This window comes from Myotis daubentonii, chromosome X (genome assembly GCF_963259705.1).
Source record: "Myotis daubentonii chromosome X, mMyoDau2.1, whole genome shotgun sequence".
Taxonomy (NCBI): Eukaryota; Metazoa; Chordata; class Mammalia; order Chiroptera; family Vespertilionidae; genus Myotis; species Myotis daubentonii.
In genome coordinates, this window is record NC_081861.1 from 21,197,761 (window position 1) to 21,222,835 (window position 25,075).

The 25,075-nt window shown below is 47.2% G+C and overlaps 1 protein-coding gene across 1 annotated transcript in view; it reads left to right on the forward strand.

The window, feature by feature from the left end:
* LOC132223420 (melanoma-associated antigen 10-like) overlaps positions 1–15,836 on the forward strand; it is a 38,784-nt gene extending 22,948 nt beyond the window's left edge. Inside the window, exon 2 of the mRNA XM_059678631.1 lies at positions 14,994–15,836. Within this exon, the coding sequence (XP_059534614.1) occupies positions 14,994–15,836 (843 nt within the window). The remainder of the gene's footprint in view (positions 1–14,993) is intronic.
* Positions 15,837–25,075: the final 9,239 nt, after the last annotated feature.

The window sequence follows — 25,075 nt, forward strand, 5'->3', positions numbered from 1 at the left end:
CGCTCACTATGAGGTGCACTGACCACCAGGGGGCAGACGCTCCGACTGGTAGGTTAGCTTGCTATTGGGGTCCAGCTGATCAGGACTGAAAGAGATGGGCCGGACATGTCCTGGAGCCCTCCCATGGTCTCTCCCCAGCTGGCCAACCTCCCTGGCCTCAATCATACACCAGTGGGGTCCCTTGGCCTGGCCTGCGCCCTCTCGCAATCTAGGACCCCTTGGAGGATGCTGGAGAGCCAGTTTTGACCTGATCCTGCGGGCCAGGCCAAGGGACCCCACTGGTGCATGAATTCGTGCACCGGCCTCTAGTGTTTAAATATGTGACCTTATTTGAAAATAGAGTATCTGCAGATGTAATTAATTGAGTCATGATGAGGTCATACTGACTGGTCTCCTTCTAAGAGAAGAAGACAGAGACACAAAGGGAAAACACCATGTGAAGATGGAGGCAGGAATTGTAGTGATACATCTAAAGCCAAGTACCGGTCATCAGCTAAAAAGAGAGACATGGAACACATTCACTCTCAGAGCCCTCAGAAGGAATCCATCCTGCTGACACTTTGATTTTAAACTTTTATCCTTCAGAACTGTAAGACAATACATTTCTGTTGTCTTAAGCCACCCAGTTTACAGTACTTTGTTATGGCAACCCTAAGAAACTATACAACCCAAAGGACCATGATATTTCCAAGTAACATAACTGTATCCCTGAACAAAGCTCAATAATATTTATAGAAATATAAAAATACCCAGCACTCAATAAGGTAAAACTCACATTGTCTATTATCCTAATGAAATTCAGGGCATGCAAAGAAGCACAGGAGTAAGATCCATAATGAGGAGAAAAGACAATTGATCCAAACTGGCCTAGAATTGACACAATTGATAGAGTTAGTAGGTAAAGGACATTAAAAAGTTATTATAGCTAATCCCATATTTTCAATAAATAAGAAGAAAATTTAAACAAGTTAAATATAAATATGGAAGATATAAAAATATCTCAAATGAACACTGAGAGCTGAAAATTAAAATGACAGTTGAAAGAATACACTGGTTTGGATTAAGGTAGACATAATGATTAGTGAAATTGAATATATAGTAATAGATAATTTTTGATAATGAATCCAACAGAAACAAAGAAACTAATGAATAAAGCACTATTAAGCTCTGAGGCAAGATCCCAGAAGAGAAAACTAGGGGGGATAGAAAAAAATACTTGAAGTAAATTAAAAATTATCAAATTTGATAAAATCCATAATTTCATAGATCTAAGAAGCTAAAGAAATATCCAAAACGGGAAAACTATGAGGGGGAAATCCTTTCATAACATATACATATATCAAGTCATCATGTTAAACACAATAAACATCTTACAATTTTACTTGTAAATTATAACTCAATAAAGCTGAAAAAAGAAGAAAATTATGCCACGGTACATTATAATCAAATTGCTTAAAACTAGTGCTAAAGAAAAATTCATAAAAATAGACAGAGTAGAAAAGGTAAATACTTTTTAACTACAAAGATAAGGATAATAGTTTTTTTTTGAAAATAAAGATAATCCAAACACAAAATATCAAATATTATACGATTCCATTTATATGAAGTATCCAGAATAAGAAAATCCATGAAGACAGAAAGCATATTAGTGGTTGTCATGAGCTGGGGGAAAGACAGAATGGAAAGTGATTGCTAAATGGCTTTGGGGTTTCTGTTTGGAATCATAAAGAAGTTGTGAAACTAGATACTGGTGATGATTTCACATTAAATGCCACTGCATTGCAAACTTTGAAATTGTTAAAATGGTCAATTTTGTGTTTTGTGGATTTTACAAGAACAACAACAACAACAAAAAGCCAGAACAAGTGAAACAATATATTTAAAGCACTAAAAAATAAATAAATAAATAACTGTGTACCTAGATTTCTATACCTAGTTAAAATATATTTCAAAAACAAAGGTAAACTAAAGACATTTTTAGAATTAGAAAACCTGAAATAATTCATCACTAACAGATATGCATTATGACTAATGTTAAAGGAATTCCTCCAAGCAGGAAAAAAATGGTACCAGATAGAAATGTGGATCTACAAAAGGAAAAAAAGGGCATCTATATAGAAATTGTAACTACATGATATAATACAATTGCAATTACCTGAGTAAACATAAAATATGTTTCCCTATTGTATAAATGTACTTAACAGATAATTGAGAGTTTAAAGGAAAATGAATAACAATGTATAGAGTGGTTTGTCACATATGTAAAACTAAAATGTCTAACAACTACAGAATAAAGGCTAAAACAAGAAAATTAGATGTCAAATACTCAGACATTCAAAAACTAAAAGTATAAAGTTTGGCTCCTGCTTCCTGAGGCTGCACCTCAGACCACAGGTGCTACCAGCCATGGAGTAATGTCAGGACAATATGAAAGATGAAGTTGAAGCAGTATGTCTTTGGTCTGTTAATAATCACCTGACCACACAAGTTGATAAGAACTAATCTGTAAAAACCATATGATATTAACAGAAAAAAAATAGATTAAGATTTGAATAGTAATTATCACAGTGAATTACCCACACTAACTAAAGGTAGTCTTTCATTAATTAGATAAGAAGATGATAGATAGATAGATAGATAGATAGATAGATAGATAGATAGAAAATAGACATGTATATGATAATATATGCACATACCAAAACCACGTTTATAAGGTTTTTCAAGAATTTTATGGAAACCGCTGATAAATTTAGTGAGACCCTCAAGAAATCTAGTGAGACCCTCGAGGATATGAAAAAGGACCAACTAGAAATTAAGCATACACTGACTGAAATAAAGAATAATATACAGAGATCCAACAGCAGACAAGAGGATCCCAAGAATCAAGTCAAAGATTTGAAATACAAAGAAAAAAAAATACCCAACCGAAAAAGAAAAAAGAAAAAAGATTCCAAAAATATGAAGATAGTGTAAGGAGCCTCTGGGACAACTTCAAGCATACCAACATCAGAATTATAGGGATACCAGAAGAAGAGAGAGGGCAAGATATTGAAAACCTATTTGAAGAAATAATGACAGAAAACTTCCCCTACCTGGTGAAAGAAATAGACTTACAAGTCCAGGAAGCGCAGAGAACCCCAAACAAAAGGAACCCAAAGAGGACCACACCAAGACACATCATAATTAAAATGCCAAGAGCAAAAGACAAAGAGAGAATCTTAAAAGCAGCAAGAGAAAGAAAGTCAGTTACCTACAAGGGAGTACCCATACAACTGTCAGCTGATTTCTCAACAGAAACCATGCAGGCCAGAAGAGAGTGACAAGAAATATTCAAAGTGATGAATAGCAAGAACCTACAACCAAGATTACTTTATCCAGCAAAGCTATCATTCAGAATAGAAGGTCAGATAAAGAGCTTCACAGATAAGAAAAAGCTAAAGGAGTTCATTACCACCAAACCAGCATTATATGAAATGCTGAAAGGCATTCTTTAAGAGGAAGAAGAAAAAGGAACTCTTACCATTTGTCACAGCATGGATGGAACTGGAGAGCAGATAAATACCACATGATCTCACTCATTTGTGGAATATAATGAACAACATAAACTGATGAACAAGAACTGATCCAGAGACGGAGAGGCATTGATTGGACTGTCGGGCCTTGGAGGGAAGGTAGGGGAGGGTGGGGGTAAGGGGGAAAGATCAACCAAAGGACTTATATGCAAGCATATAGGCCTAACCAATGGACACGGACAACGGGGGGGGGGTGTGAGGGCATGAGTGGGGGGGGGTAGAGGGTAACGTGGGGATAAGGACACATATGTAATATCTTAATCAATAAAAAATATATTTAAAATAAAAAAGGAAAAAAATATATGCATGTACATTTTCCATATGTACTCAGTAGATATGTACAACATAATTTTCACTATGAATGGGGCATCTAAAAAAGAAAATCACTGCATTGTATAACACAATATTAGATTACATCAAAAGAGGCAGAATGTCCCAAAATCGAACAGTTTAGCCACATCTGCATAGAAAGCAATTTTTTTTTACACTGAAACATTGCCAATGCCTAAGTCTGGCTGAGGAAGAGACCCTATAGGAAGTTGGAATTCTTCTCTGTCATGGGTGGTAGGACTCCCCACCTACCCAGAATCTAACCTGGAGTGTAAAACCATTCTCTGTAAGAGTTACAGGTGAGCAAAGAGGCAGACCTGCAGTGAAGATTGATTTCCCATGTAGTATTTAATTTAGAAGCCAGGATACAAGACGAGGAGACACAAAAGAAACACTAAAGGATCCACTCATCCCAGAAGAAAGTACCACACAGAATCCTGCATAATTTCTGATGTCAGTCCTAGCAAACTTCTGGCAGGGGTCTCAGGTTTAGCACTGCCCCTTGTGTCCCCTTTCAGAGTTGCAGGAAGGTGGAGGACTTCATAGTAAAGTATCATACATAGTTTAGCAGAGTAAGGAGTTTATACAAGCCAGGTAAAGGTGAGGAACTGAAGAGAATTTGAGAACATGAAGAAATAGGCCTCAGTCCTGCCTTTATCAAATTAAGTCACATTCCAACTGGCAGGGGTTAAGAATTTCAACATAAATGTTGAGGTACATAATTCAGCCCAAAAGAGGAATAAACATTAGATTAACTGAAAGGGAACAAATAAAAAAACAGTAGAAATAAAAGCAATACAAATTCATGGGGTACAATGTAGAAAACTAATAAGATTAGAAGGGAATTTCCAGTACTTAAATCTATAGCAAATAAAAATTTCCATGAAAGTCAGGGGAAAGACACATATGACCATCTCTATTCTTCAAAACTACACTGACACACAAAGTCAGAGCTGTGGATATCAAAATAAATAAGAGGTATGAATATTGAAAAGAAAACGATACTAAATGGTGATAATATGATCAGCTATGTAGAAAATACTAAGGAATAAACACGTGGAATATTCAAATGAATAAAACACCTAAGAGAGATAGTGTAAGTTCACTGTAGCAAAAACAACAGCCTTGAAACAAAAAAAAGCAATAACTAATTAGTATATGTATTTTAAAATATCCCATTCACAACAACAACAAAATCCAAAAATTTTCTTAAAAGAATCATCACATAAATGTATGAGATCATTACAGAGGCAACATTTACTGATAGATACAGGTAAAATAAGTCCCAAATGACCAGGTATTTCATATTTATTGATGGAATCCACATCATCTGTAAAGATGTCAATTCTGATTTACCCACTCAGTGTCTTACCTGTAGCTTCCAAGATGAGAATTGGGCTTGGGCTGCTATCTTCTGCTCCCAAGACCAAGCCTGGGAAACCACAGAAGAAAGAATGAGAAACAATAATAAAATCAAAACAAAGTATGATAAACCCTGGGGGAGACTGAGGATTGTGTTGAACTGGTACTTGCCTGTGGAGTGAGGGCGCTCTGGACGAACGAGAAGTTGGGCAGAGTTTGTAACTTTAATAGAAGGCAGAGGACAGTATAGGGAGGGGCAAAGATTTTAAACTTGTGCTTCTGCATCCCTGCAGAAATCCAAAGCTTCCCCTAAGACCACAAAAGCCAGCAGCCCTGGGTAAATAAAGTCAGGACAGTGGGAAAGATGGGGCTGATTGTGGCAATATGACTCAGCGCTGCTAATATTCACCTAAAACCTCTCTAATGAGAATGGGTTGTTTTTCTTTAAAAATACTTGATTGTAGCACAATTAAGGAATGGCCTAAATTTCAACAGTATCACCTGTAGGGAGAGTAGGCTTTTTTCACACGCACACACACACACAGACACACACAAACATGCACACACGCACAGACACACACACACATATATTTTACATGTACACTTGGTAGAAGGGTAAAGTGTACAAAATATTTCCAACTACAAATGAGGGCTATAACAAAGAAAATCACTGTACTGGACAATGGAATGTCAGGTTAGCTGAAAGGAGGCAGGGCATCACAAAATCAAGCTGTTCAGCCTCTTCCATGTACAAAATAATTTTTTTTTTAGAATAAAATGTTTCCAAAGTCTGAGTCTGGCTGGTACAGAGACCCTATGGAAGTTGGGCTTCTTCTCTGTCATGGGTGCTACTACCCCCCAACCAGTATCTAGCTAGAACCCAAACCATTCTCTGTAAGAGCTGCACTTGAGCAAACAGTCAGGGCGGGTGGGGCGGGGGGATCATTTCCCACCTAGTCTTTCATTGAGAAGCCAGGATCCAAGAGGAGGAGCCTCCCAAGGAGAGGACTGAGCAGTCCACCCCTTCCAGAAGAGGGTACCCCACTGAATCCTACATCGCTGCGGACGTTACTCCTGGGAGACTGCAGGCAGGGGTCTCAGGCTGAGCAGCGCCCCATGTTTCATATGAGGGAATCTCAGGGAGTGGAGGCCTTGGTCTGAGCCTGGCAGACAGGTCAGCAGAGGGAAGAGGCCAAACTTGCCAGGTATCAGAGTGAGGACTTGAAGGAAAATAGGAGTTCCTGATGAAATAGGCCCCTTTCCTGCCATGTTTCTGCAATGATCCCTGGGAAGACGCAGGCCAGGGTCACTGGATGCGGGCAGGAGAAGAGAGGGTCTGGTCTCTGCCAGACAGCAAGTTGCAGGCCCTGAGGGAGGACCGAATTGACCCCTACCCTACATACAGGAGGTAGCACAGAATCCAGCCCTCTGCCTACTTTAAGCCCTGGGAGGCCCCAGTGTGGGGGTGGGATGTGGCAGGCCCTGACTTCACACTAGGGAATCAGGGGGAGCTCAAGACCTTGCTCTGAGTTGCCCCTTTCCATGTCAGGTGGGGGGATGGTGGCACTCGGGCCCTGCCAGCCCTCCAGAGGAGGATCGTGAGAAGGGGTTTCTGAGTCTTCTGCCCCCAAAAAGAGGGGGGCACGCAGAAGACCCACACCCAACACTGTCAGCATGGAAGGTGCCAAGCAGGGCAGTCAGGCAGAAGTGATCTCTCCCCCACGTCCTCCCTCCAGAGGGGCAGTCTCATGGAAAAGGGGCCTTGGACTGAGGGGTGCATCATGAGGTCCGCCAAAGGGAGGACATGCAAGCCCTGACGGGAGTAAATAGAAATGCCTTGGATCTGTCTGAAAGTAAGCCTACATTCTCAGATAGTGTGGGGTAGAAGGGTGTGAGGGTGTACCTTGCCCTGCTGCTGAGGTCCACGCTGGGTAGCCCTGGCGTATAGGGACCATCTGCTGCTCCCTCACCACTTCCACCCTGATGGTTTCAGGGTGGGAAGCAGCTGGATCTGGAGCCCAGGAACGCAGGCAGAGGGAAGCTGCCCAGGCGGTGCCAGGAGTCAAGGTGAAGACTCTGAGCCAGGACTCAGTGGTGTTTCCACTCCAGACAGAGTAGAGGGGTCCTGGTCCGGCCTTGCCCCTGCAGTCGTCCTGGGAGACCTCAGGCAGTGTTTCTGGTTGTGGCGTTTGGGGACTGTCCTCTGGGGAATCTGAGGGACTTGAGGTTTTCTGTGAAGGGTGTGGAGTTCGGTCAGAAGGGAGAAAAGCCTGGTCTCCGCCAGACTTCCAGGTGAGGACCCTGAGGAAGACGGGGAAACGTCCCACCCCAGAGGGTGGGGGCCAGGTTCGGTTCTGCCAGGATTTGCCTGTGCCTCAGCCCTAGGCAAATCCCTGCACAGGTGTTTCTTTGGATATGGTACTGCCCTGGGGAAAGGAGGCTTCTTCTCAGCAGGTCAAACTCAGGTCAGCACCTTAAGGAGGACCCTAGGGGAGGTGTGCGGGGAGCTGCCCCCCTTGCCCTCCACATCCCCCCCGCCCCCCGCAGACAGAGGAGTCTCCCGCACCCCACCACCATTTCCCTTTCCTTGGGATAGCCAGGCAGGGTCCCCAGAAGTTCTGTTTTGAGAATTGCATCCCCCCCCCCAACCCATCCGAGGGGTGCGGCTTCAGACCCTCAGGTGGAGGAGTCCTGGGCCTGGGCAATGATCAGGGCGAGAATCCCTAGGAAGAAGGTTAGATCTCCCTCCACCGCCACCGAGGGTAGGGGCCAAACTCGGTCCTGCCTGTGGCCTCAGCCCCGGGCAAATCCTCGCACAGGTGTCTGGATATGGCACTTCGCAGCTTGCGTTTTGGGGAGCCTGAGGGACAAGGGGCTTCTTCTGAGCGGGTCAGACTCAGGTCGGCACCTTAAGGAGGACCCTAGTGGAGGTGTGCGTGCTTGCTTGCGGGGGAGCTGCCCCTCAGACAGTGGCGGGAAGCTCCCGCCTCCTCCCCCACCCCTTGCCCTTACCATGAACCCTGGGAGAGCCAGGCAGGTTCCCAGGATGTTCTGGGTCCAGCTCTCTATTGCTGGAGCTGGGGGGTGGGGCTTCAGAGCCACAGATGGAGGGAGTCCTAGGACTGGCCAATCATCAGAGCGAGGTCTCTGAGGCAGCCAGGAAGGAACCGCCCACTGCAGACACAGGGCCACCAATCCTGCCCCGCCCTGCCCCTGCAGTGGTCCCTGGGTGACCCCACGCAGCGTTCCCGAATTGGGCTCCTTTGGCATTTTCGCCTCAGGAGCCTGAGGGACATGACGTTTTTCTCTGAGGCCCGCGGAGTTAGGTCCAAAGAGCGAGAAATTAATTCGAGGCTCTGCCTGGCATGAAGGTGAGCACCCTGGGGAAGACGGGGGAGACCGCCCACCGCAGAGGGTGGGGGCCAAACAGGGTGCTGGGGTGCCCGCAGTCCTGGGGAGCTCCAAGCATCCGTGGTTGATGTGGCGTTTCGGTTCTGTCTCCAGAGTCTGAGAGACATGAGGTTTCGTCTGTGGGCCCCGTGTCAGCTCAGCAGAGAAAGGCGTCTGAGACACTCGCTGGTCCTGCCTAATGCAGGAAACCTCCGTTCAGTGTGTGTGTCGGGGGGGGGGGGGGTACGGGGGGGGGGCGGGGGAAGCTTTGCCATGATTTTGCCGTTGGCTTTGAGAGACCACAGGCGAGGCCCTTCAATATAGTGTGTCCAGGCCCGCCCTCCAGCTCAGAGTCCCAGGGACATGAGGCTGTGGCAGCTGGGGAAGCAGGAGGTGCCCCTGCCTCTGCTAAGCACCCCTGAGAAAGTACTGAGGGGAGAACTCACCACAGAGAGGGTGCGCCAGCCGCTGCCGGCCCAGCACGCACGCGCAAACACAGGCGCTTGTGCGCGCATGCGCGCCCCCCACACACACGCACACAGCACAGGCTTGCTCGCTCGCATGCGCCCCTCCCCCCCCACAGCACAAGCACGCTCCCGCGCGCGCACACACACACACACACACACACACACACACACACACAGCACAGGCTTGCTCGCTCGCATGCGCCCCCCCCCACAGCACACGTGCGCTCGCTCGCACACACACAGCACACGCACGCTCGCACGCGCCCCCCCACAAAGCACACATGCGCTCGCACGCGCACACACACACACACACACAGCACAGGCTTGCTCGCTCGCATGCGCCTCCCCACAGCACACGTGCGCTCGCTCGCACACACACAGCACACGCACGCTCGCACGCGCCCCCCCACACAGCACACATGCGCTCGCACGCACACACACACACACACACACACACACACAGCACAGGCTTGCTCGCTCGCATGCGCCCCCCCACAGCACACGTGCGCTCGCTCACAGCACACGCACGCTCGCACGCGCCCCCCCACACAGCACACATGCGCTCGCTCGCACACACACACACACACCACACACACGCTCGCACGCGCACACACAGCAAACGCGTGCTTGCTCACTCACACACTCATCACACGCACACTCACAAACACAGCACACAGCACACACACACGCTCACACGCGCTCACTCGCACAAGCGCATACACTCACACACCACATGCACCCTCGCGCACACACGAACACTCACACACTCACACACACACAGCACAGGCTTGCTCGCTCGCATGCGCCCCCCCCCACAGCACACGTGCGCTCGCTCGCACACACACAGCACACTCGCACGTGCCCCCACACACACAGCACACATGCGCTCACTCGCGCACACACACACACACACACCACACACACGCTCGCACGCGCACACCCAGCACACACATGCTTGCTCACGCACACACTCATCACACGCACACTCACAAACACAGCACACACACGCTCACACGCACTAGCGCATACACTCACACACCACACGCACCCTCGCGCGCACACGAACACTCACACACACACACACACACAGCACAGCACAGACAGCACATGGCCCCAGGCTTCCCTTTGTGCTTACCTCTGGTAATCAGAGGGCATTTGGCAGTCTGGCTGAGTATGAGGCTTTTTCTGAGGGGTGTGGTGCAGACTCAGGTCAGTAGAGGGTGAAGGCCTAGGCCCTGCCAGGCTTCAAGATGAGAACCTTGAGGGAGGAGTGAGAGGACCTGGGAATCCAGATTGTGGGGGTCTCACAATAGGCTGCCTCTCACAGAAGCCTCGGGCAGGGCTGTGGAGCACAGACGCCTCTCTTTATCCACCACTGACTTCCTTTTCTGCCAACTAAGGGACACAGTGACCCTGGGCTGAGGGAACATGCTCAGGCCAGTAGAAGCGAGGAGATGCCGGACCTGCCAGGAATACATATGAACACTTTGAGGATAGATGATGGGACCATTCACTTCAGACAGAGGGGCTCCACAAACACCCCACTCCACTCCCTGTCAACCATGGGAAGACACAGGCAGTAGCAGTCACGTGTGGTATTTCCTCACTTCTTCCAGGAACTTGTGGGGCTTGCCCCTTGGGAGTGAAGCCTTGATCTGAGGAGGCACTGAATACATTGAGGGATTGTGGGAGGACAGAAGATATTCCCCTCCCCTCACTCTCCTCACCCCCCCCCCCCCCGCAACACACACACATACACTGTAGGACAGATAGTGTTCAGCCCCTGTCACAGCCCTAGGATACCCAGGGCAGGAGTGGCAGGATGTGCCTCTCTTTGCTTTTATCTGGAGGTTCTCAAGGGAGAGACAACCTAGCTCTGAAAGAGCCAGGGCAGCCTGCAGAGGGTAGAGTCTGAGGTCCAAATTGGGGTTTGCCAGTGTCAGGACTGAGAGCACTCCCTACAGCACAACAGATAGGACCCAGGCACTCTCTGCCCTTGCTGTCAAAATGGGAGGACTAGGGGCATGGTCGCTGAATGTAGCCCTCTTTCATTACCCACCTCCCCGGGGGATGGGGGTGTCTCATGAAGGTGAAGACCTTGTTCCCATGAGTGTGGCCTGAGTTCAGCAGAGGGAGGCTATCACACCCTGCAAAGTGCCAACATGAAGACTCTGGGGGAAGACCTCTCACCCCATGGAGAGGGATCTCACAGAAATGCCCCTGCAGTCAGGCCTGGCAGGCCACACAGGAGGGTTACCGAATGTATTATTTTCTGACGTCCACTTTGGGAATCTGGGGGAGCTGAGGCTTTTTCTGAGGTTTGTGACTTCAGGATAGTTAATAGAGGATACAGCCAGATCCTGCCAGACATCAAGAAGGGGGCGAGAAGGTCTCCCACCCTAGGTAGATGTGGCCTCAGCCTGCCCTGGAAACCCCCCTCCCCCCATAGCTAGAGGGCCCCAGTCCCACCCTTCTCTTCCTGCCAACCCCAGGAGAGCATGGCAATGTTGGCCCTATGTGGCATTTCCTTACTTTTGTCTGGAGGAAGGTCTCAGAGAGGTGGTCTAAGGAGGCGACCGTTTTAGGGGGAGCCACAGCAGCTCAGAAGAGGGCAGAGTCTCAGGTTCTGGCTGGCATCAAGGTAAGGACCCTTAGTGAGGCCTGAAAGCCCCTTTCCCCCAAAAGATGGACCCCACAGAATCTCATCCCTGGGAGGATCTGAGCTGGCATGGCCAGATGGGAAAACTCTCACATTTGCCAGGAGCTCTACCTGGAGTCAAGGTGATGGAGTGCTTGAGGAAGGTGAGGCCGTGGCTGGAGGAGGAGCTTCAGGTCAGAGGAGGGCAGGACAGACCTGGCTCGGGATACAGATGAATAAATACTTTGAGGGAGAACTGACCATATTCCCCATGCCAGAACAGACCCCAGGCAGGTGTGTCTAGATTTGGTGTCTTTTTCCTTTTGCCTGCAGTGTCCCAGGGAAGTGAAGGCCTTTGTCTGAGCTAGTGACATCAGCAGAGGAAAGAATCCCAGGATCTGTGAGGCGTCAAGGTAAGATAAGGACCTTGAAGGGGGACTAAGGGTACCCCCTAACTCGGACAGAAGGGGAGTTGCTCACAGAAATGCCACCCTGTTCCCAATATCCACCCTGGGAGGAACTGGACAGTAATTCCGAGATGTGGTGCTCCCTCACTTGCTGCATGGGGTGGGCGGAGATGTTTCTGGAAGGTGAGGCCTTGGTCTGAGGGGCTGATTTCAGGTCACTGGAGGTGGTGGGCCCAGGCCCTGCCAGGAGCAAGGAGGAATACCTGGAGGGATGACAGAGGGAACCCCCATCCCTGCTGTCAGTCCTGGGAGACCCGGGGCAGGGATGGCTGGATGTGATGTCCCTTTACTTTTGTCTTGGCGACGGTCTCAGGGAGTTGAGGGCCTCGGTGTGCATACGAAGGCCGGTCAGCTGTGGGAGCCACATCAGGTCTGAAGAGGAAGGAGTCCCGGCTCTACCAGGAGTCCAGGAAAGGACCCTTGGTGAGGACCAAAGGTAATTCCCACGCCAGAAAGAAGAGACTGTGCAGAGCCTGGCTGTTTTCCATTCTCAGCTCTGGCAGGACCCAGGCAGGGTTGGCTGGATATAATATGCTCTGACTTTTTCCAAGGGTGCGGGAGCTGTCTCGGCAAGGTGAGGCCATTTTCTGAGGGGGTGATGTCCAGTTAGCAGGGGTTGGCCCAGGACCTATCACCCATAAAGATGAAAACCATGAAAGAGGATTGAGGATAACCCACCATCCAACTGATGGGGCCCAGCCCTTGCCATCGGCACTGGAAGGACTTAACAGGGGTGGCAAGAAGTGGAGCCTTGTCACCTTTGTCCAGGGGTTCTCAGGGAGATGAGGGCCTTGTTCTAAGGAGGCAGTGGTCTGAGGGGGAGCCACAACAGGTCATCAGAGGGACGAGATCCAGACTCTGCCAAGATTTAAGGTAAGGACCCTGAGTGAGCACTGAGGGCAGCACACCCTCACCGTAGGACTTAAGGCATACCCAGCTCTACCCTTCCCCTGCTGTGAGATCTGGGAGGCCCTGAGGCACAGTGGCTGGATACAATGCACCCTCACTTTCTTCTAGATCAGCGGTTCTCAACCTGTGGGTCGCGACCCCTTTGGGGGTCGAATGACCCTTTCACAGGGGTCGCCTGAGACCATCGGAAAACACATATATAATTACATATTGTTTTTGCGATTAATCACTATGCTTTAATTATGTTCAATTTGTAACAGTGAAATTGGGGGTCACCACAACATGAGGAACTGTATTAAAGGGTCACGGCATTAGGAAGGTTGAGAACCAATGTTCTAGATGGTCTCAGGGAGGTGAGGGCTTGTTCTGAATGGTCAGTACCCAGGACAGCAGAGGGAGGTGTCCCAGGCCCCACCAGGCATCAATGTGAGGGATGCAGGTAACCCTCAGATAGCAGTTGTCAGGAGAGGGCCTCTGTGTGAGGTACGGTCCTCAGGGCAGCAGAGCAGAGGAGGCCCAGGCAGAGCGAGGAGACAATATGAGATACAAACCCTGAATGTCTATCAAAGTCTCCACACAGTCCCCAACACCACCTGCTCATAGTCAGCCCTAGAAGCCCTGGGCTGTGCTGGCTGGCTACACCCTGAGGAGCTTTCTCACATCATCTTACAGGTTCGTGGGAGACAAACCATCCAGGACAGGAAGACAGGAGCCCATTGAGGCCCTAGAGCACCTCCTAAATAGAAGACCTGTAAGTCAGTATTTGTCAGAGCTGCCGAGGGTGCACATCTCTGCTGAGGCCACTGACTCTCTCCCTCTCTCCCCCAGGCTCCAGGGAACCCATCTCCCATAATCCTGCTCACACTTCCACCTGCTACCCACAACAAGAGTCATCATGTCTCACTCCTCAAAGCGCCCACGCCTCACATTTGAGCCAAACTTTCAGGCCCAAAGTGAGATAATGTTTCCCATACCTGAGGAGGAGAACTCCTCCATTTCCTCTTGCTCTTTCAGCTTCTCCTACCCCTCCACCTCCCCCTCCCCCTCCCCTCCATCCTCTCCTGTAATCCCAGGCAGCTTAGAGGAGGAAGAGGAAAAGGAGGCTGTGAAGGAGGGGGGAAACGAGGAGGAGGAGGAGGAGGAGGAGGAGGGTGAAGCAGAAGCAGAGATGGAGGGTGAGGAAGAAGAGAAGGAAAACAAAAAGGAGGAGGGGGAAGAGGAGGGAGAGGAGAAGAAGGCTGTGAAGGAGTGGTGGGAGGAGGGGGACGAGGAGGAGGAGGAGGAGAAGAAGGCTGTGAAGGAGTGGTGGGAGGAGGGGGAGGAGGAGGAGGAGGAGGAGAAGGAGAAGAAGAAGAAGGCTGAGAAGGAGTGGTGGGAGGAGGGGAAGGAGGAGGAGGAGGAGAAGGAGAAGAAGAAGAAGGCTGTGAAGGAGTGGTGGGAGGAGGGGGAGGAGGAGGAGGAGAAGGAGAAGAAGAAGAAGGCCGAGAAGGAGTGGTGGGAGGAGGGGGACGAGGAGGAGGAGGAGAAGGAGAAGAAGAAGAAGGCTGTGAAGGAGTGGTGGGAGGAGGGGGACGAGGAGGAGGAGGAGAAGGAGAAGAAGAAGAAGGCTGTGAAGGAGTGGTGGGAGGAGGGGGAGGAGGAGGAGGAGAAGGAGAAGAAGAAGAAGGCTGTGAAGGAGTGGTGGGAGGAGTGGTGGGAGGAGGGGGACGAGGAGGAGGAGAAGGAGAAGAAGAAGAAGGCTGTGAAGGAGTGGTGGGAGGAGTGGTGGGAGGAGGGGGACGAGGAGGAGGAGGAGGAGAAGCTGGAGAAGCAGGAGAAGCAGGAGCAGCCTGCTTCTGAGACATCAAGACCTCCCCAGAGTCCTCAGAGATCCACGGCATGGAGCACATCAGTTGGAGGCTCCAGCAACCAAGACAACAAGGATACAAGCTCTCTGCAGACCTCAGCAGACCCCGAGTCTCTGCATAGCGACCACATAGATGAGAATGTGACCAATTTGGTGCATGCCATGATCCTCAGGTATCGTTTGAGGAAGCCTATTACAAAGGCAGAGATGCTACACGTTGTTAACAAAAGGGACAAGAGTCAATTCTCTGTGATTTTTAAGAAAGCTTGTAAGTGCTTGGAGGTAATCTGTGGCATTGATGTGAAGGAAGTGGTTCCTGCCACCCACTCCTATGTCCTTGTCAACTCACTGGATCTCACCTATGATGAGATGCTTAGTGACCACCAGAGCATGCCTAAAAACGGCCTCCTGATCATCATCCTGGGTATGATCTTCCTAGAGGGCAACTGTGCCCCTGAGGAAGACATTTGGGAGTTCCTGAATATGATGGGAGTTTATGCTGGGAGGGAGCACTTCATTTATGGGGAGCCTAGGAATCTCATCACCAGAACATGGGTGCAGGAGAATTACCTGGAGTACCAGCAGGTGCTTAATAGTGATCCACCACGCTACCAATTTATGTGGGGTCCAAGGGCCCATGCTGAAACCAGCAAGTTGCAAGTTCTGGAATTTTTGGCCAAGATCAAAGGGACTGACCCCATTTCCTTCTCATGCTGGTATGAGGAGGCTTTAAGAGATGAGCAAGAGAGAGCCCAGGCCAGAATTGGCCCTGTGGGTCATGCTGCTGCCATGTTCATGGCACAGCCTCTCCTTCCCCAACGGAAGAATGAGCACAAATCTTCACTCTGTGTTTGAAAAGGGCATTCACATTTCTAAGTACAGGAGAGTCAGAGGCTGGGTCAGGCTGGGAAGAATACAGTGTACAACAGCTTTGTGTTCTCTGTTGATGGCTTGGAGGTTTATCCTTTGTTCCCCCTCCTTTGGGTTTTTCTTAAAAGCTGTTCCTTCCCATGGACGGTTTATTAGCTTTAGAATCTAAGTTGATGAATGAAAGTGGTCTCACATGCATTGTTGCTCTTTGGGTTTAAGAATGAGTTTTGATATTTTTAAAAATAAATTGGGGAAACTTCCTTCTTTTGTGGTCTGGAAGAAAATATGATGACACTGGAATGGGAATTTCCTTGGAAATGTGAAAGCAGCCTGCAGAAATTAGAGGGGGGGAAATGTAACAGGTGGTTAATTTTTGGATTCCTTAACCATTTCAGTTTATTCTGTAACATTAAAAGATATATACCTGGATTTCCTTGACTTATTCAAGAAAGTTGGTGTAATCATAGAAAATGTTAATAAAGGAATTTTACAAATGCTCACCTACTCATTTATTTGCCAGACATTAATTGTATATGTCCTCTTTGGAAAGCACTGGGTCAGTAGTGGAGATACTAGGATAAGCAAGACACACCGCTACCCAAAGAATGGTAGAGGCTAGGAGCAGCACTCACATCAGGAAGATGGTGAGGTGTCCTCCAATACCTACAGAACAAGTGAAAACAAGGAGGGAGGAGGTGAGATTCCAGATGGGAGCACTCAAGTGAAAATGCCCTGAGCCAAGGCAGTCTGGGGCTAAGGGAAACTGCAATTCCTTCCGTGGGAGTTAATTTTAAATTAAGCTGTGGTTGGTGGCAGGGGCCAGGCACTCAGGGGCTGTGTTCTTGAAGTGTGAGAAAAGCCTGACATGGAAAACTGCTTAGTAGTCACTTTTGGATCCTGGATAAACCAGGGAGAAGTCTCCACTTTGGGATGGGTATGGAAAGTGTCCTGAACTTTTTGTTCTAGTGCAGTGAACACAGTGCATGAACCAGGTGCTCTAGACATATCTTGAGTGTAATTAGGCCAACTCTAAGCAATGTCTAGATTTTGGTGGTAGTGAAATGATTGAAAATTGCATTTTGATGGATGAGTAACTGGGAGGGAAGGAAGGAGTCGGTCTTTGAGTTAAATTCTGGGAACCCTGAGTTATATCAGCTGGGGAAGACTAATCTATATCCAAATTAACGTATCCTCTAAGATAGTGGTTCTCAACCTTGGCTGCACATTAGAATCACCTGGGAATCTTTTCAAAATCCTGATTTCTGGGCCTCATCCTCCGGAAATTCTGTTTCTTTGTTATGGGGTGGGTGCCACAACACTAGTAACAAAGAAACAGAATTTCTGGAGGATGAGGCCCTGAAATCAGGATTTTAAAAAGATTCCCAGGTGATTCTAATGTGCAGCCAAGGTTGAGAACCACTGCTATAAGAGGAAACATTTAACAGATTTTATTTGTGAAGCTGTATTTTTGCCTGATTTATATTCCATCTCCTGTTGAGCTGCATATTATCTGAGAATGTCCTCAATTAAAACCAGATCCCAGAGGAGACAAAATAATATTAGAAATTACTGCCATTCATTAAAGTTTGAATCAATGTCAGGTACTGTGCCAGATGCTTTTCTAACTTTACATACATTCCAGCAGTTCTTCCTACAAGGCAGGGCTTATCAAACCCACTTAACAGGTGATGAATCTAAGGCTCATGGCGTTCAGTAATTTCCCCAAGATTTTGCTGCTACTAAGTGACAGCGCTCAGATAGGGAGGAGGGCAGGGCAGTGAGAGATCTTTGGTTCTGCTCTTATTGGGGTTGAATGTGGGTATCTATGCTGTCATGGGCTCACTCTTTATTTGGGAATTTAAAACACAACAGTAGGTATTTATAGCTCAGGGATGAGCAAAATGCCAAGTAACACAAATGGTTAGTTATTGAAATCAAGTGCGATTTCAAATACAAAGGAGTGGGGGGTGCAGGCCTGGCTATTCATCTAGTCCTGTGCCTAGCAATGCATGATAGTATCTGGTGTAACATAGGCCAATATTCATAGCCACTGGACACCTGTTTTTTTTATTTAGGAACAGCTCAGAATTTTTTGAAGGCGACCTGAGCCATGGACACCATCTGGATCTCCTTTAAGGCAGGTGTACACCCAGACCTGTATCTGGAAAGTCACTATGGTGATTAGGCCCAGATATTGGCAAGGTTATCCTGGACTACTAAATTATTCAAGAGTGTTGCTCAACCAAACGATGCAGGACAGCTGCTATGCTCTTCCTGGCACGACATATTGGTGGCCGTAAGGCAGCGGCTGTTGTCTGGCATGCTGATGGTCCACATATCCCCATTGACCCATTTATTCATACTATACTGCGATATCCAGCTGCTAATGAGGATTCTGATATTTCACAAGCCTATTTATATAAGTTGTCCAGTACCATTCATACAGATTTCCCACCATCTCTCTTGGACCCTTCTTCCTGCACTGAACTCTAGACTCATAGCACTGACTGCCAGCTTGTCTGGGGTTCTCTGGACTTGCTTTTGCACATGGTTTCTCTTGTGGGCTCTAATAATTGTTCTCCCCAGAATACTCTCTGTGCCCCTCACAGACTTAGGGTGTCCTGGCTGGTCATATTCCCTCGTTCCTAGTCATTCCGACTGAATCATTGCTTCTCAAAGTAAAGGGGAAATGCCATACAGACATTTGAGGATTTTAAATCATGCCCAGTGGAATCCTTTTACTCAGGACATCACTGCATAAATCCAGCTTTATATGGATGAGGGGTTAAGTCAATTTTTTGTTTAACCTAATGAGAAAATTGGAGACATACATTAAAATAACATTGATGCACCCTAACCGGTTTGGCTCAGTGGATAGAGCATCGGCTTGTGGACTCAAGGGCCCCAGGTTTGATTCCAGTCAAGGGCATGTACCTTGGTTGCTGGCACATCCCCAATAGGGGATGTGCAGGAGGCAGGTGATCGATATTTCTCTCTCATTGATGTTTCTAACTATTCCTCTTCCTTCCGCTCTGTAAAAAAATCAATAAAATATATCCTATCTAATAAAAGAGAAACATGGTGATTGGCATACGACCGCTACCCTTCCCATTGGCTAATCAGGGTGATATGCAAATTAACTGCCAGCCAAGATGGCGGCCGGCATCCAGGCAGCTTGAAACTAACATGAGGCTTGCTTGCTTCAGTGACGGAGGAAACCAACGTTCCCCACCTGCCTTGCCAGCCTCTGAGCTTGCAGTTTAAGAAACATTGTAACAAATATAGAAGCTAAACAAAACCCCAGAAACCTGCTTTCAGCGAGCTGGGATCTCAGAGCTGGAGTTATACATTGTTTCGATTATAGAACCCAAACAAACCAGATACCTTCTTTCAGCATCCGAGGCCTCAGAGCTGGAGCCAGAGCTAAAGCTGGCCCAGAATTAAAAAAAGAAAAAAAAAAGAAAGAAAGAAAAAAAGGAGCAGTTGGGAGCTTCAGTCAGCCTGAAAACAGCCCTCAGCCCCTCACCCAGACTGGCCAGGCACCCCAGTGGGGACCCCCACCCTGAAGGGTGTGTGACCAGCTGCAAAAAGCCATCATCCCCTCACCCAGGCTGGCCAGGCACCCCAGTGGGGCCCCTCACCCTTATCCAGGACACCCTTCAGGGCAAACCAGCCAGCCCCACACATGCACCAGGCCTCTATCCTATATAGTAAAAGGGTAATATGCCTCCCAGCACTGGGATCAGCGGAGCTGAGAGGCCTCCCTGCACCAGGATCAGGGTGACAGAGGGCAGCACCCAAACCCCCTGATCACCCTGCAGCTCTGTGTGTGACAGGGGGCGGGGCCACAACCTCCCTATCGGCCCTGCTCTGTGTGTGACGGGGGAAGGCGCCACAGCCCCCTGATCAGCACTGCTCTGTGCCTGATAGGGGGGAGCACCCCAACCCCTTGATCACCCTGCGGCTCTGTGTGTGACAGGGTGCAGTGCCTCAACCCCCTGATCAGCCATGCTCTGTGTGTGACAGGGTGCGGCACCCCAACCCCCTCTCCCCACAGGCCCTGCTCTGTGTCTGACTGGGTAGAGCCATAACCTCCCCATCGGCCCTGCCCTGAGTGTGAGAGTGGCGGCGCCCCAACCACCTGATGGGCCCTGCTCTGTGCGTGACAGGGGGTGGCGCCGCAACCTCCCCATCGACCCTTCCTTGAGTGTGACAGGGGGCGATGCCCCAACCCCCCAGTCGGCCCTACCCTGAGCATGACTGAGGGTGGCATCGCAACCTCCCAATCCGCCCTGCTCTGTGCATGACAAGGGGCCACGCCCCAACTCCCCAATCGGCCCTGCTCTGAGCCCGACCAGGGGCTGCACCTAGGGATTGGGCCTGCCCTCTGCCACCCGGGAGCAGGCCTAAGCCAGCAGGTCGTTATCTCCTGAGGGGTCCCAGACTGCAAGAGGGCACAGGCCTGGCTGAGGGAACCCCCCTCCTCCCCGAGTGCACAATTTTTTGTGCACCGGGACTCTAGTTAAAAATAAAATAAAATAACATTTGTGCAACATTTTTTTACTCATAACTTTTAGCAAAATTTTAAAGATTAGTAAAATGATGTTTAAAAAAGTTTAGGATATTCACATTACAGTAATGTATGAGAAAATATATTAGAATTAAATTTTGGCAATATTTATAAAAGTTTAAATATTCATACCCTTTTCACATTAACCAAACTTCTCTTTTATGTTTTTATTAGAAAAAATATACATTTTCCTAAGAATTCATGTTCAAATATGTTGATTTCAGTTGTATTAATCATAGCAGGCAAAAGAAAATAACTTATATTTCCATCAGGAGAAGTATCTAATTACGACACATACATACTGTAGTATTATAGGGAGTAAGAACTATCAATTGAAAGATCTTACATTCACTTTTTAACTGGCAAGGTAAGTGAAAGTTTAATTTATATATCATCACCGTGTAAGTTCAAAGAAAAACAATATATTTTAATAAACATATATGAAAAATCTCAGAATAAGCTTTGAAATAATACACACCAGATTAGTAGTTGTAATTTCCTTTGAGATAGAGGTTGAATTTTGGAGAAACTTGATAAAGGGGGGCAATGTGATTGATTTGTATTTTTACAATATTTAACAAGAATATATGAACTACCACCTTTCCACCTTTATAAGTAAAATATTTGAATAAGCCCCAAATCAGAAATAGGTGTGTATTAATCAGTTAAAATAACTGTTAGCTGATGACCTGAAATATGAGTGGCTTAACACAACACATTTTTTGTTTTTGTTGTTCACATGAATTATGGTTTTCATTGGCAGGGACGTTCTGTGGTCAGGCAACTCAGGGATCCTGGATGCTTCTACCTTCTTGTAGCTCCATTTTCTCAGCACAGGGTCTCCATGTTTGCTGCTGAATAGTAGAGGAAGCATGAAAATGGCATACTGGCTCCAGTGAACATCCCAGGAAGGAGAGAAAAACAAGATGTGAATGAACACTTGTAGTCTCTCCCATAACTTGTCATTAGTAGGTGCTCAATAAAAAGCAACTATTATAATTTTTGTGATAATTCTCTTCATTTCTTAAAGGAGTTTCTGAGAAAACCAATTTTTCCTTGAAATTCACCAACTTTTTCAAAAGCCTATAATTTGACAGGTGCTTTCAAATATAGGATCACATCTAGTTTTCAAAGGATCCTGTAAATCTTAGCAGGAAGAAAACATACATCCTTCTTCACTCAATATCACTTTTCTGCATTGCACTTTGTAATAAACTCTATAATCTTAGCAGAATGAGAATGTTCTCTTTCCTTGTGATGATGCATGGCCAAAATATTAATTTATGATCCTCAGCTACCTTCCACATGACAATATTCCTAAAGACCTTTACAGGTACCGTTTCCTGTGGGACAGGCATACAGACAAAGGGCAATGGAGGTATGGTTGTTTTAGTCAATAAGGTTGTTGTAACAAGATATTATATATTGGGTGGTTTAAACAACTGAAATTTATTCAGTTGCAAAGTCCAAGATCACAGTGCTGGAAGATTTGGTGTATGGTGAGGCTCTTCTTCCTGGTTTGCAGATAGCCATCTTCTCATTTTATCAACATACAAAAGGCCCAGTGCACGAAATTTGTCCCCAGACCCTCCAACCACCTATCTCCTCCCTTCAGCCCAGTCTGCACTAATTTTCTTTTCCCTTCAGCCCAGCCTGCACTCTCTCCAATCCGGGACCCCTCAGGGATTGGGCCTAAACCGGCAGTTGGACATCCCTCTCACAATCTGGGACTGCTGGCTTGTAACCACTCACCTGCCTGCCTGCCTGATTGCCACTAACTGCCCCCCCCCGCCCCGCCAGCCTAATCACCCCTAACCACCTCTGCCTGCTGGCCTGGTTGCACCTAACTGTCCACCCTGCCATCCTGGTTGTCCCCAACTGCCCCCCCCCCCCGCTAGCCTGGTTGCCCCACGCAGCCTAATGTTCAGTCATTTGGTCGTCCCTCATTAACCCCCCTGTTGAGTAAGACTCCCTCCACGTTCTGCGTGGAGTAGGGTTCGGTATCTGAAAGGGGAGCCGCACAGCAAATGAGAGAAAAAGACACGAGATAATTTTGCAATATTGGGGGACCAGGCGGCAAGTCCCGAAGGACTTCCCCTACTGCTCAGGCTGCTCCAATCTTTTATTGATCTGGAGTAGCCCTTAGGGTAAGGAGGTTTCAATGACACACAGATCAGCAAACAATTTCCAGGAATAGACAAAAGTATCTGATTAACTCATCAATTGATTTCCCAGTGTAGGCAGAGTAACTGATTAGCTCATCAATAGATTTCTGAGTATAGGCAGAGTATCTGATTAGCTCATCAATAGATTTCCGGGAGTATCTGATTAACAATAATCAACAAGGATCTACAGAAGTATCTAAGGAATTAAGGGAACTAAGGTGGGGATGCTTCAACTATTATTACCTAAATTAACTGAGTGGTTCCTAGATTAACTTGGTGGTGCACAGCCCTGACCTTTGCTAGGACTTTCAAGCCCTGACCTTTACTAGGACTTTCAAGGGCTACTAGCTTTTGGGGGGTCTCTGTCTAAACTCAGCTAGTGAAGACAATGAATGGACTCCGGCACCCCCCTGCAAGCCTGGTCACCCCAGCAGCCTGCTGTTCAGTCGTTACTGTTACTGTGATGGCATCCTGGATAATTTGCATATTCCTCAATTATTAGTATAGATTTCCAAGAGCATTAATGTCATCAAGGAGACTTTACCCTCATAAGCTTATCCAAACCTAATTATTTCCTAAAGGCCCCACCTTATAATACTAACCCACTTGGGGTTAAGTAGTACTAAAAAGAGAAATGGAGTAAGAGACAGAAAACCCACCTCAGGCTAGGAGTGGAAACAATGCAGGCCCTAGATAAATTCAGACCACGGTTCCTATCTGAACTCTGTCACTTAGTAGCAGCAAAATCTTGGGGAAATTACTGAACGCCATGAGCCTTAGATTCATCACCTGTTAAGTGGGTTTGATAAGCCCTGCCTTGTAGGAAGAACTGCTGGAATGTATGTAAAGTTAGAAAAGCATCTGGCACAGTACCTGACATTGATTCAAACTTTAATGAATGGCAGTAATTTCTAATATTATTTTGTCTCCTCTGGGATCTGGTTTTAATTGAGGACATTCTCAGATAATATGCAGCTCAACAGGAGATGGAATATAAATCAGGCAAAAATACAGCTTCACAAATAAAATCTGTTAAATGTTTCCTCTTATAGCAGTGGTTCTCAACCTTGGCTGCACATTAGAATCACCTGGGAATCTTTTTAAAATCCTGATTTCAGGGCCTCATCCTCCAGAAATTCTGTTTCTTTGTTACTAGTGTTGTGGCACCCACCCCATAACAAAGAAACAGAATTTCCGGAGGATGAGGCCCAGAAATCAGGATTTTGAAAAGATTCCCAGGTGATTCTAATGTGCAGCCAAGGTTGAGAACCACTATCTTAGAGGATACGTTAATTTGGATATAGATTAGTCTTCCCCAGCTGATATAACTCAGGGTTCCCAGAATTTAACTCAAAGACCGACTCCTTCCTTCCCTCCCAGTTACTCATCCATCAAAATGCAATTTTCAATCATTTCACTACCACCAAAATCTAGACATTGCTTAGAGTTGGCCTAATTACACTCAAGATATGTCTAGAGCACCTGGTTCATGCACTGTGTTCACTGCACTAGAACAAAAAGTTCAGGACACTTTCCATACCCATCCCAAAGTGGAGACTTCTCCCTGGTTTATCCAGGATCCAAAAGTGACTACTAAGCAGTTTTCCATGTCAGGCTTTTCTCACACTTCAAGAACACAGCCCCTGAGTGCCTGGCCCCTGCCACCAACCACAGCTTAATTTAAAATTAACTCCCACGGAAGGAATTGCAGTTTCCCTTAGCCCCAGACTGCCTTGGCTCAGGGCATTTTCACTTGAGTGCTCCCATCTGGAATCTCACCTCCTCCCTCCTTGTTTTCACTTGTTCTGTAGGTATTGGAGGACACCTCACCATCTTCCTGATGTGAGTGCTGCTCCTAGCCTCTACCATTCTTTGGGTAGCGGTGTGTCTTGCTTATCCTAGTATCTCCACTACTGACCCAGTGCTTTCCAAAGAGGACATATACAATTAATGTCTGGCAAATAAATGAGTAGGTGAGCATTTGTAAAATTCCTTTATTAACATTTTCTATGATTACACCAACTTTCTTGAATAAGTCAAGGAAATCCAGGTATATATCTTTTAATGTTACAGAATAAACTGAAATGGTTAAGGAATCCAAAAATTAACCACCTGTTACATTTCCCCCCCTCTAATTTCTGCAGGCTGCTTTCACATTTCCAAGGAAATTCCCATTCCAGTGTCATCATATTTTCTTCCAGACCACAAAAGAAGGAAGTTTCCCCAATTTATTTTTAAAAATATCAAAACTCATTCTTAAACCCAAAGAGCAACAATGCATGTGAGACCACTTTCATTCATCAACTTAGATTCTAAAGCTAATAAACCGTCCATGGGAAGGAACAGCTTTTAAGAAAAACCCAAAGGAGGGGGAACAAAGGATAAACCTCCAAGCCATCAACAGAGAACACAAAGCTGTTGTACACTGTATTCTTCCCAGCCTGACCCAGCCTCTGACTCTCCTGTACTTAGAAATGTGAATGCCCTTT